General features: G+C 39.8%; 1 protein-coding gene across 3 annotated transcripts in view; it reads right to left on the bottom strand.

The window, feature by feature from the left end:
- Nucleotides 1-485: 485 nt before the first annotated feature.
- The window catches only part of Usp37 (ubiquitin specific peptidase 37), a 70,219-nt gene continuing 56,953 nt past the window's right edge, over nt 486-13,751 (bottom strand). For all 3 annotated transcript variants that reach the window (XM_029538471.1, XM_021197652.2, XM_029538470.1), the window contains 4 exons: nt 9,400-9,515; nt 6,438-6,507; nt 4,805-4,943; nt 486-4,370 (listed from right to left, as the gene is read on the bottom strand). In XM_029538471.1, coding sequence (XP_029394331.1) covers nt 4,283-4,370; nt 4,805-4,943; nt 6,438-6,507; nt 9,400-9,515 — 413 coding nt within the window. In that variant the 3' untranslated portion in view covers nt 486-4,282. The remainder of the gene's footprint in view (nt 4,371-4,804; nt 4,944-6,437; nt 6,508-9,399; nt 9,516-13,751) is intronic.

Here is a 13,751-nt window from a genome sequence, read left to right on the forward strand (position 1 = left end):
AAAAAAAATAGTAATCTGCTCATTCCTTCAGACGTATGCCACAGACCCATGGAGTCTTGTTGTAGAGTTTTTTTTCCTTAGATGAATAGCCAAGTACTCCAGGAGACGTTAGCATCTGGGGGTTTCTCTGGCACTGTCACTCACTCAGGGGTTAACTCATCCTCCTCTATACTCAAAAGGGAGGGCTGAGGGCAAACCTGGGCTTACAGGATGTAACGCAGAGCCTTTGCAAAGCTCCACAGACTCCTCAAATGACAACACCAGGAACATGGGTTTGCTACGTGTAGTCCAATCAGAAGCCAATAGAAGGTGATTTTCTCTTAAAACTGGTGATCCAGTGTCCCCAGGAACATGTCCCTTTAAACAAATAAGGCAAACTAATATGAGGTTAATAAAGGCTTTAATGTCTCTCACACACATACCAAAAAACAAAAAACAAAAACAAAGCAAAACAAAACAAACAAAAAAAAAACACCAAAAACCCCAAATCTGTATAATTTAAAAAGAAAACAAAACCAGGGAAAACCCTTAAAGGCTAAGAGGAACAGTTCTGCTAAAACACAGATAAAGCGCCGTTCCACACAAACATCAATAATCAGAACCCAAGTCACTCTGAACACAAAGGAAAAAAGCCACCTCACAAATAATGTGGCCAAAGCTGCCAGCAAACCTGGGAGTGGCTCAGTCAGCAAAGTGCAGGAACCTCACTTGTTCCCTCCCCCAGGCATGAAGAACCTCCACCAAGAGGCTAGGGAGGGCAAGGAGGAAGTGTGAAGAGGAAGGAAGCAAGGGGACAGGTGCACACGCTACAATGGTCTCCCTCTTGCCCTCTCTTATTCTGACTGACTAGTTCAGACAACTGCCCTTTGTTCTTGATCTGGCCTGTCTTGACTGGCTGTCATCCAGCTTCCTCTCAGGCCTGAGGACTATCTCCTATCTGTAACTTTTAAGTCTACTGACTAAAATGTTTATTCATATGGGAACACCTATAATTAAAACCTCCAGACCTTAGACACAGGTCACTCATGGAAAGTATAGTTTCCTAATTGTGTACAAATGAGAGACTGCTCAGATCTAGTAACTAAAGTAAGCCACCAAGGAGTCTACTGTGGCGACAGAGTACCCCTGTTATAAAAATCCCACAGCCAACAAACTATAGAGTTTTTCAATAAAATAGTTCTCCAGATGGTAAGACAATATAGACAGAGTTTTAAGTAATGCACTACAAGGGTGTTAAGAGGACAGAAACCTGTATTTGCAGGGAGATGTTACTATAAAGCAGGCAGAGAGTTGACACTTTTCTGCAACTTTCATGTGCTGTGCTGACGTTTCTGAAAATGTCTGTATATATACAAGGCCCACATGAACTTCGACCTAGTTAAGAGATCTGCATATGGGCCCACACCACACCACAGCCAACTGCGGTGCGGAGGGAAAAACTCAGTCACTATGCTGAGGTTTGAACTATTAGAGCTTCCCCTAAGTTTTATACTTCATCTAGAAGATAAAAAAAAGTGAAGTTCAATATTTGCATCCAGAGTTAACCGATTTGTAAGCACTACACCTTAAAATGTACAAACATCTACATTTGCTATGTCTGCTACTGCTGAGCTGTTTAGATTAAACCTGACCATAGAAAGTAAGAAACCAATTTGGAATCAGAAAATAAACAATTCATGGATTTACTTATTCTTCCTGCTGGGACAAAGCTTGAGTGTGTGTCTACACATCTATCCCTATGAAACAAGAGTACCAGCCTCCCTACAGATCTAAACAATAGTCCTGGCTACTAAAATAAACAACACTCACATGCAGCTTTTTTACTCTGCATAACATGGGGGTGGGGGTAGAAAATCAACTTTTTAGTTTATTCTCTCTTCCAGTTTTGGCTAAGATGAGAAGACTGCATAGAGTACTAGTTGCTATAAAATTCCAGTTCAGTCATTTAAAGTAACATAACCATACATTTGGCATTTTACATAGGAAAGTTATTATGCTGACTGAAGGGAACCAATACCCTCTGTTCCCATCTAATAATTTGTCCCTTCTTAGCCCAACATGTTAACTGTTCTATCCCCCAATTCTTTGATCACAGTATTAAAAAAAGAAAATATATTATTTACTCATAATTTTAAAATAGACACAGACACCTTAGAACAACCAGCACCCTATCAATACAGTCTAGGTGAGATTGCCATTTGGAGTCAAGCAGTCAAGCTAAAGGAAAGAAGGGGGCAGGGAGGCTGACAGGTCATCACATGGACTGGACATAAAATTCAAGTCCTAAATTTGCAAGGAGTAACCTATTTATAACTAACAAGTCCTGCCCAAGACATGAGAGTCAAAAGGAATCAGGCTCTGTGCCAAGCGGCCTTCTAACTCAACAGGGACATAAGCAGGTCTGAGAGTGGCCCAGATGCCCGGGAGGCAGTCCAGACTGAGGGCATCATGTCTGCTGTCCTCCATGCCACGATGCAGAGCCTTTTTTTTTTTTTTTTTAAACTTCCTCATCATTTCAACTGCTCGAAGTTCTTCAGTGCAGAGATGAGAGAACTCACTAAAAGCACACCATCATCACCCCGCTCAAGACAACAAGTCACTTTCAAGAAAAACAAGACAAAAGGAGGCTCCTGCTCGAGGTAAAACAACACAATTTAAAGTTAGCTTTAAAAACAAATGTTTTTCTCTGTTGTAAACTGCTGTGTACCCTACTCGTGCCACTTTGGAACACTCACTATAATAATGTGTGCTGGTAGATGGGAGGAGTCAGAGTTTATCAGTAGTCAAAGCACCGAAGCACAGTCAGTGATTCAGAGCTTTAGAAGAGGAGATTAGTGAGAATACACCCAGGTTCCAAGAGTCAGGCTGGAGCTCTCTGAATACACTCTTCCAGAAAAGATGCTGCATCTTCAGTGATGGGTTTTAACATCTTCTGAAAATCTAATATAGTTTCATACCTAACTCAGAACTCACAGCAACCCTCCCATTAATAACAAAAGAAAAAGTAGGGAACAAAATGAATGCAGACTTCATTTTGCTAAGGTCTGTGCAATCCTAATGACACTTGAGCTGACAAGTCCCCCAAGGCTTATTCCATGGTTTCATTAGCTGCTTTCCCAGGCAGGTCATGTGGGCAGTGACTCATGCAGTACCTGCCACTGCACTGACACTTGGTCTCACTCACTAATAAGTAAGATATGTACTAGGCACCTTTGATTGATAGCTCCTGGAATACCCTCCCACTACTTGTTTTCACCCTTGCAACACAGTGTTTAGCTTTTAGCTTTAGTGGCCCAGAATTTGCAGTGTAAAAAGTGGCATACCCCTTGCTTTCTCTGCCTGCAGGACAGAGACCAGTGTTCTTCCCTGCCCTAAGCATCCCTGTCAGAGTCCCAGTTGAAGTTGTCTTTGAACCTTTTATAATTGAGGTTGTAATCCATTGGGGTCATGCCTGTTCCATGGGAAGATGATACAGAAGAAAATATAAGCCTCAAGCTTTACCATCAGCACACCACGGAAGAGTACGATGAACACACCGTGTGGAGGCATCTGAGAGAAAATGCCAAGGGCATGATAACCAGCAAGTGTGGGGCTGTAACACTCGGAAGCACCAACAATCCACTGTTTGGAAACTGCATGTAAACAGCAGGACAGTCATAAAATCAAAAGAAAAATTAAACTCAAATCAGGCTACAGAAATGCCTCTTGCAAGGAAAATAAACTGTTTTTAGTGTAACTAGCTTCCCAGCGAGCTTTACTTACAACAAACATAAAATGTTGGACTTGAGTGAACCCACTCAAAAGATGGAAAAACAAACAAACAAACAAAACAACAACAAAACCAAAAAACCCAAACGCTATGTGCATCCCCACACCACCTTAGATGAATGTGCTTGGACACTTTGATTTCTCGGCCAACAGCTGCAGCATTCACTGTGAGCAGGGTACTACTTCTGGTGGCCCATCCTAGCTCTTTAAGGCTCCATTCATTCAGTATATGTGTGTGGGTATGTACATATATAGTTACAGTAAGTATTCATTCCTAAGACAAAAGGAAGCGGCACTCTTGTAGAAGAAAAAGAGGATAATCAGCTATAGATGAGACCAAGGTTTCCATAAAACAGCATGGAGCGTTGCACATGACTGAAGTTTCTTTTGGTTTGGCCCTGAGCTGCTGTTGCTCCTGCATCAAGTAGAGTTCCCAATTCTCTTCGGGCAGAAGATGTCAAGGAGGGTGGCAGTGAGAGATGTGCAGCTTGTGCTGCCGCCCACAAGGTTCTCCTCATGAGGCCTGACGGGCAGCTCTCCCCACCTCCATGCTAAGCGCCTGAGAGGTTTTTTCTGTCTCCAGCAACTCATCAAAGATCTCCCTTAAAAAACAAACCACAAAAATCAGAATCCAATGAGAAAAGGGAAATAACAGATGAAGAAAAAAAACCAAACCAAAGCAAACAAGACATGGATATTGATAAAGCTTGCACAGTCTTGCTCGGCACTCACATTCCGTTACGTCAGCAGTTCACGTGCTTGAGCATCTTAACCCTGGAAACTGATTTCTGAGAATGAGGAAGTGCCAGCAGTTAGCTGTAGTCACATGATCAGACCTCACCAACAGAACTACCACTGTAAGTATAATTCCCAGATATTCTTATGCGGTGATAATGTGAGCAGAGAAAACATTCGGGAGTTCTGAGGAACCATTAGGAGATAAACCCTAACTAAGCAAAGACAGGAAACTCTAAAGCCCCCAGTTACAGAGTGCAAGTGGCTCCAGCCTGTTCCTGCTGTCTGCTGGGGTTCTTACTTGTGCATATAGAAGAAGATATAGCCGCTGCGATCTCGATCACTCTGCACGGCAGCCTCATGGATTTTAGAGACCTCTAGGTCATTGTAAGTGAACCATGCCTGTTTCTTAATGTCATACACATCACTAATGTAATGACCTGAAACACATAAAATCAGAAAATTAGTTTTTCAAAATAAATCTTTTCCTCAGTTATCAGAAGTTTGAGAAAGAGAAACAAATCTTGACCTCATTGTTATCAGCTTCAGCAATATTTCTTTTTAAAAAATACAGAGAATTAGAAGTATAGGTTTTGTGTGTCTACTCTGCAATATTTATCATCATTTATGAATAGAAGAACCAAAATAGTCACACCAACTTGCGAAGTGTTTAAGAGAGTACTTTAAGAGTATATTTCGGCTCTTGGCCATTTGAGACAGAGTGACTTGAGGAAGCTTGGTTAACCTTGCACTCACTTATGTGGTTCACAAGGCCTTGAGGTTCTTTTTTTTTTTTAAATATTTTTTTAAAGATTTATTTATTTATTATATGTAAGTACGCTGTAGCTGTCTTCAGACACTCCAGAAGAGGGTTTCAGATCTTGTTACGGATGGTTATGAGCCACCATGTGGTTGCTGGGATTTGAACTCCAGACCTTTGGAAGAGCAGTCGGGTGCTCTTACCCACTGAGCCATCTCACCAGCCCGGCCTTGAGGTTATCTTTTTTTTTTTTTTTTTTGCTTTTTTAACCATGCTCTGCTTCTCAGTTGTTCAGTGACAGAAATGTACCAAACCCAGAGCATCAGCTTATACTTTATTTTTTGCATGTGTGTATACATGTGTCTTCTCTTCCTCAATCACTTCTCTATTTACTGTGGCTGGGTGTCTTATTAAACTCAGAGCTTGCTAGTTTCACTTACGTAGTTGTTAGCTAGCTTACCCTGGGAAGTCCTTCTGTCTGCCTAATGTGAAGCCAGGATTCCAGACAGGTCACTGAATTTTTATGTGGATGCTGAAATACAAATTCTAGTCCTTGTGCTTGGAAGGCAAATACCTTCTCCACTGAATCATTTCCACAGGTTGATAATTTTCTAATAAATATATTTGCTCAGGAGAATATTTATCATCATTTATTAATAGAAGAACCAACTTGCACAGTGTTTAAGAGAGTACTTTAAGCTGGGCAGTGGTGGCGCACGCCTTTAATCCCAGCACTTGGAAGGCAGAGACAGGCGGATTTTTGAGTTCGAGGCCAGCCTGGTCTACAGAATAAGTTCCAGGACAGCCAGGGCTATTCAGAGAAACCCTGTCTCGAAAAAAACCAAAAAAGAGAATCCTTTAATGTTTTTCTTATCTTTTTATAGATGAGGTTTCTTCAGACAGGTCCTGAACTCCTGATCTTCCTGCCTCCACTCTATGAATGCTGGGATCAGAGATGTGTATCCCACTTTCAAATTTATACAGTGATGGACAGGAAGCCTAGGGCTTCCTGCATATTAGTAGGCAAGCACTTTATCAATCCCATCCTTAGTCTCCTAAGTTTTCCTTAAAGTAGTCAACTTACACCTAACAAAGACATGCAAATAATAACATGTGGGGCAAATGGTGGCTGCTTTGTTAACAAATGGGGAAGTCATGACTGATGTCCATTTACCTGAGGAAGAAGTGCTCCCAATGTGACTGACAACACTGATGAGCCGATAGGAGTGAGGAAGAGTTCCTGTCTGAAAACAAAAGTGGACATAACTCTTCATTTGAGTAAAAGTAAAATACTGATTTAAGTTAATCAAAGCTGATATAGATAATTTTGAGTGCATAGTATAGTAAAAGTAAAAAACTTCAGTGGTTACACTATTTATAAACCTCAGCATAGAACCCCTATCTCCAGGAATTGTTCTAAGAAAAAAATTATAAGAAAGGAATATACTGGGCTGGTGAGATGGCTCAGTGGGTAAGAGCACTCAACTGTTCTTCCAAAGGTCCGGAGTTCAAATCCCAGCAACCACGTGGTGGTTCACAACCATTCATAACAAGATCTGACGCCCTCTTCTGGAGTGTCTGAAGACAACTACAGTGTACTTACATATAATAAATAAATAAATCTTTAAAAAAAAAAAAAAAAAAAAGAAAAGAAAAGAATATACTTGGGACTAGAAAAATGGTTCAGCAGTCATGTATGTAAGTACAGTGCATCCTGTACTTACACAGCTGGGTTCCCAGCACCCACATAGGCACCATGCCTATCTATAAAACTTTGGCTTCAGGGGAGCTGAGGCCCTCTTCTGGCCTTGACAGAGTGCATACACGTACACATACACACACAAAATCTTCAAAAAAGGTATACTTTATGTATATTAAATTACTGCAACATTATAATAATGACTTTTTAGCATATATGCAATAAGTTGACTTATTAGTGGTAGATCAATTATGTTATTCAACTTTATAGAAAAATTATTCCTATTAGCAACATATTAGCTTATTTTTCAAATCTACATGAATGTATATTATAACTACAACTCTACAGAAAGTTATGTTCAGTTGTGTACTTCCTGCACAGCAGAATGAAAAAGTTGTTGTGTACTGCAATAATTATGGATAGAGTTCTACATTTTAAATACTATATTAAAATATTGTCAATAAAATAAAAAAATTAAAAGTAAAATTCATACACTATAGGATATACAATAAAGTCAAACCTGAAGAAGGAATACAGCTATTGGGAAATAAAGAACTACTAGTACCCGGCAATGGTAGCGCACGCCTTTAATCCCAGCACTTGGAAGACAGAGACAGGCAGATCTCTGAGTTCAAGGCCAGCCTGCTTGGACTACAGAGCAAGCTGCAGGACAGGCATGGCTACTCAGAGAAATCCTGTCTTGAAAAAAAACAAACAAGCCGGGCGTGGTGGCGCACGCCTTTAATCCCAGCACTTGAGAGGCAGAAGCAGGCGGATTTCTGAGTTCAAGGCCAGTCTGGTCTATAAAGTGAGTTCCAGGACAGCCAAGGTTACACAGAGAAACCCTGTCCTATAAAAAAAAAAATTTAGCAATTCATAAATTTTGATGAATTATTTTACTTTGGGAAGTTTATCTTAAGTAGGAAATTCAAAATATGGAGAACACTATAATTACACACAGTTGCTGAACACACCATTTATTATAATAAAAAATGGAAGTTGTATGATGGGGAAGCATGTTTGTAACCCCAGTACTCAGCAGAAGGATCTGAATTTTAGTCCACCTTGGACTATATTATATAGCAAAATCTTTCTCAAAAACCAAAAAGAAAATCCACTACCACCACCAAAATTAACTTAAAAGTTCAGTGTTAGTTAAAAATTACCCAAGTAGTATGTTCATTTAAAGGACTACAGACATTAGAATAAAGTGCTTAGGCTGGAGATGAGGCTCAGTTAGAGGATTATTTGGCTACATGAAGCCCTGGGTTCAGCATGGCACTCCATAGACAGAGCGTGGTGACAAAGTCTACAGTGCCGATACTCAAGAGGTTAGGGTCAGAAGGTCATCATTGGTACATAGTTGGTTCTTTGTTAGTCTGAACTACAGGAGATTTCATTTAAAAAAAGAAACAAGGGGCTGGAGAGATGGCTCAATGGTTAAGAACACTGGCTGCTCTTCCAGAGGTTCTGGGCTAGCAACCACATGGTGGCTCACAACCATCTGTAATGGAATCTGATGCCCTCTTTTGGTATATATGCTCCATATACAGATAGAGCACTTATATACATACAGTAAATAAAAAACAAATAAAAACATAAAATAAAGTTAAAAAACAGAACAAAGAACTTGTAAATCATCCTTTCCCCCCTTTGGACATAGGATCTTATTCTGTAGTCCATGAATGTTTTGACCTCTGCTTGGTGGATCTTCGTGCTTCAGCCTCCCCAGTGTTGATATTATAGGCATGAGACACTAAGTCAAGCAAAGAATATTTGACCAGCAGAATAAAAACATTGCCTAGGTTATAACATTTTAAAGCACATATGAAGGTGGGAATGACAAAATAATATATTAATAGTTGCTAGTAATAGTTGTGTGCTAAAAGAGTGTAATCCCAAGAAATCAGTATTTTTGGGGAAAAGCAATTATTTGCAAAAAGAGAAGGATGGTAGCGTACACCTTTAATCCCAGCACTTGGGAGGCAGAGCCAGGTGGATCTCTGTGAGTTTGAGTGCCAGGATAGTTAGGGCTACAAAGAGACCTTGTCTCAAAAAAACAACCTAACAACTAAAAAAAAGGAAAAAAAAAAAAGATATAAGATATAGGAGGGCATACCACTATGTTTACTATTACAGAATTAACTGAATGAGTAGTATTCACTAAATATAAAGATACATTAGTAGTTACTTAGAAAAATTGAAGGTAATGTAACATATTTATGTCTTCATTTATATGGATATACTTGTTCTTATCTAAGAAAAACATCAATCAGGATGTATTGCTGTTTTGTTTGGAAGAAATACAGAGCAAAAGAGAAGATAAGATGGAGATGCACTGACAGCAGCTGAGAGGCAGAAGCTGTGCTATACGGAAGGAGAGTCTCTAAAGAGAAGGAGCAGAAAGAAGGAAGACAGGCAGTGTCACCAACCATACCTCAGCATTTCTTTTCAGCTCCTCGGCTTCAGCGTCTGTGTACTCCATATCAAGAACATCCTCATTTCCAGAGTCCTCGTCTGAGCCCAGGGAATCCAGAAAAGAGCTGTTAAACTCTGAAGGACAGAAAGACGGGTCTTGTAAAAGGTCTTAGAACAGACATAAGATGCCTGGAAGATTACACAGCTTGAGACAGGCTGGACTTGAGGGTGTCCACCTGCAATCCTAACACCAGGCAGAAGGAAGGCTGAAGACAGCGAGAATGAGAGTACTCTAGACTATAAAACAAGACCATGTCTCAAACAAACCAAACCAAACCAACCAAAAAACAAAGAAAACAAAAAAACAAAACCCCCAAACAAACAAACAAACCCGAAATAAACCAAAAACCTAGCTTCAAATTTTCATCTCATCATTCTAAGAAAACATAAAATATTCTATTATCAGTGTTCCAATTCACTCAGGCACCATAGGGAGTAACTGCGGACACAAGAATCTATGAAAGAAATGGATGATAAACCTTCTTAAATTAGAGTTACACATGATTGTAAATTGCCATGAAGGTGATGGCAATGGAACCTGAGTTCCTGTGGCAGAGCAGCCAGTGTTCTTAAGCACTGAGCCATCTCTCCAACCCTTCTACCTGGGATTTTTAAAGAGGTTTCTCACTAGGATGGGTTTCTGGGAGACTGTCCTCCCGCCCCTGGTACTGTGATTTCAAGTATGCATTCATCTAGCTTACCAGAAGAAGCTGGGGTGTGTGGGGGAAGAGTCATCAACAATTTTACACAGTTGAGAACCCACAGTAACAACTAGCATGGCAAGATATGTCCATGGGTGCAACAGTGGAACAAAATGCTATGGTTGTATCCAGCTTCTTTTTAACTGGATTTAAGGCCTACTTCACATGAGGAAATTATACTAAGTACTATAAATCTCACTAAGAAACAATGGCTAGGGAACTTGTAGAACCAAGGGATAAATCTACTACTGTTATTTTACTAAATAGACAAAGTATTAAACTGTCCTCTGAAATTAGTGCAGCCATCAGTCCTCATTAGAGAAGTTTCTATGTGCAGTGGACAGTGGCTAAACACAGAAACTAACAATCAAAGGGCAAAGGATCTGTGGAGAGTTTAGCCGCAAATAGGACATCTATTCCATACCACCTGCTCTTAAGGCTCAGGGACCACAACAAAAGAAGGGATGGAAAGACTAAGAACCAGAGGTCAGGAGGACTGGAGTGAAACAGTATCTCTGGACATGTCAGGCTGCTCTATTTAGGAACTCACAGGAGCTATGATTGCTTGTCCAAGACCAAGCCAGTCAGCATTACAGTGTGGAGTGGTGGTGGTTTGAATGAGCACATGGAAAGCATAGGCTCATATGTTTAAATACTTGGTTCTAGTTGTTGGAACTACTACTTTGGGAAGGATTAGGTGAGGCCTTGTTGGAAGAGGTGAGTCATTAGAGGTGCCATTTGAAGTGTGTTGCTTGCTCTCTGCCTCATGGTTGTGGATTAAGATGTGAGTTCTCAACTCTTTCTAATGCCATGCCTTTGCTCCACCGTCATGGATTCTAACACTCTCAAACCTTAAGTCAAATAAAATGTTTTCTTTTATAAGTTGCCTTGGTGATGGCATTATTTTTAAAAAGATTTATTTTATGTATATGAGTACACTGTCACTGTCTTCAGACACACAGGAAGAGGGCATCAGATCCCATTACAGATGGTTGTGACCCACCATGTGGTTGCTGGGAATTGAACTCAGGACCTCTGAAAGAACAGTCGAGTCTCTTAACCACTGAGCCGTCTCTCCAGCCCCTGGTGATGGCATTTTATCATAAGCACAGAAAACCAACTATGACAAGGGTCAGGGGCCCATGCAGCACCACCACTACCTGAGGATCTGTGAATAGTTTACAATTTCTTAGGGAGGGAGTCAGTTTTCTAAAGAGTATGGCCTCAGGTATGTTTATCACATTTTAGTGGATGACCTCACACCCAGGAATAGATGGTTGGTAAATTTGGAGTTGATTGGCTATATAGAAAAGCATGCAATTGGTGGGGGTTGTGGAGACATGGGGGTAGATCTGGGAGGAATAAGGAGAGAGGTGGAACATGAATATGACTGAAACATTATATGCATGTATGAAATTCTTAAGAATTACTAAGAATATTATAGTAAATAAAACAAGTATACATGAGCACACCTGGCTCACAGCCATCTGTAACAAGATCTGACACCCTCTTCTGGAGTGTCTGAAGACAGTGTACTTACATATAATAAATAAATAAATCTTTAAAAAAAAAAAAAGGTATCTTGGGGTTGGAGAGATGGTTCAGTTGTTAAGAGAACTTGTACTTGCAGAGGACCCGGTTCAGCTCCCATGATCCACATGGCAATTCACAATAGTCAATAACTCCGGTTCTTTTCACTTTCACAGGCACACATGGTATACATACATAAATACAGGCAAAACACTCACATACTTAGGATACACAGATTAACCCTGTCTTCAAAAACCAAAAACCAACCAACCAACAACCCCCAAAAGGATATCTAATCATAAGAAATGAATAAACTGAAAAAGAATGCATAGTTATACAGATAATCCAAGTTTACTTCCTGTAGCTCCCATCCCCTACAAAGAGGCCAAACCAGGCAAGCTTCTAACTCTAGCATGCAAGAGGCAGAGGCAGACAAACCTATGAATTCAAGGCCAACTCAATCTACATAAAGAATTCCAGGTAAGTCAGGGCTATATAGTGAGACTCTGTCTCAAGAACAAAACAAAAGGAGGCCACAGAAAAGCCACTAATTTTCTTAATTTTTTAAACTATGAAACCAGTTCTTGAAATATAACATAAAGATGGAAATTCAACTTTAGCTCTTACATTTCATCTAAAACATACAAATTCAGTATATAAGCCATTTTCATTAATGGTTCCACATAAATAATTTGTAAATAAATAGTTCTTTGCTTATAACAAAGCAAAAAAAAAAAAAAAAATTCACAGCAGAGGGACATTTAAAAGGCATGACCACCAAAGAATGGAAAAGAAAACGTACTACTTCCCTAACTATATAGTGCTAAACGACAGGATTCTAGAGCCCCGTGCTCTGAAGGTTAAACAGTCTCTAGTTTAAGGGATGTGCTGCACAGATGAAGTCATGGTGGATGCATACTGAATGAGGAAAGTGACTCACATCTCTAGCTCTGTTATTATAGTTGGCTCTAAGAACACTCTACAACCAAGGTAAGAGAGTGAAAATACTCCAGGCTCCTGAATAGCCATGAAGGCTGCAGGAAGAGTGTATTTCACATCTTATAATTCCAGTACTTGGGATGTTGACTGTTGTGAGCTCGAGGCCAGCTTGGGTTAAGAGTAAGACTTATTTCTTTAGCTTCTTCATCTTAATGATAAACTAACAGTAAGCATTATTGGATACATGAACAAGCTTTTAACAAGGGACTACACAGACCAAACATACCAGCTAGAGCAAGCTAAAGGAAACAATCTGAGGGAAGAGAAAACATCAAGCCAATTAACTATTTACAGCCATAAATAAATCTTAATTCAGATATTACCCCAGTAAAACAAGTAATAAGGCATAAAAGAACAGTCATAAAACAATGTATCTTGACAACTAAACAGAGAGTAGAGCTAGACATTCAGAAGTGTGTGGTTAGATAAGACTGAAGAAGACTCCCAGGGTGCACACTGAAATGACAAAAACACTCACTAGAAGATGTGAGGAAATCACAAGGGCTAGCTCAACTCCTGGATAACAGACATTTCAAAGAGAGAAAAGAAAGCAAGGCCTGAGACTATATGCATGGAATTCCAGCATTTGGGAGGGGAGGCAAAAGCCTCAGGAATTTAAGGCCTGTTGTGCTATATGACACCTTACCTTAGAAAAGAAAGGAAAGTATAAGGAGCAATTACAATTTCTAACAATTGAAGGACAGACATTTCTAACTTAAGATCAAGTGTATATAAGGGATGAGTGACGCACCTGGAGGCAACAGAAACAATGAGTGGAGCTACAAGCGTCAAGGGACAAGCAAGGATAAAGGAAGGCTTTTACACTCGAGATAGCAACCCTGAAAATAACAAGTCATTACAAATTGGCATGAAGCTAGGGAGACAAATATTTTTATGACTGCAAACCAGGAATCCTATATTCAGTCAAAATATTAAGAATGAATGAAACTTGCAAGGACTCCAAAGTATTTAAACCTTGATTCTTTCCTTCCTTCTTTCTTTCTTTCTTTCTTCTTTCTTTCTTTCTTTCTTTCTTTCTTTCTTTCTTTCTTTCTTTCTTTCTTTCTTTCTTTCTTTCTTT

This window comes from Mus pahari, chromosome 5, assembly GCF_900095145.1.
Source record: "Mus pahari chromosome 5, PAHARI_EIJ_v1.1, whole genome shotgun sequence".
NCBI lineage: Eukaryota > Metazoa > Chordata > Mammalia > Rodentia > Muridae > Mus > Mus pahari.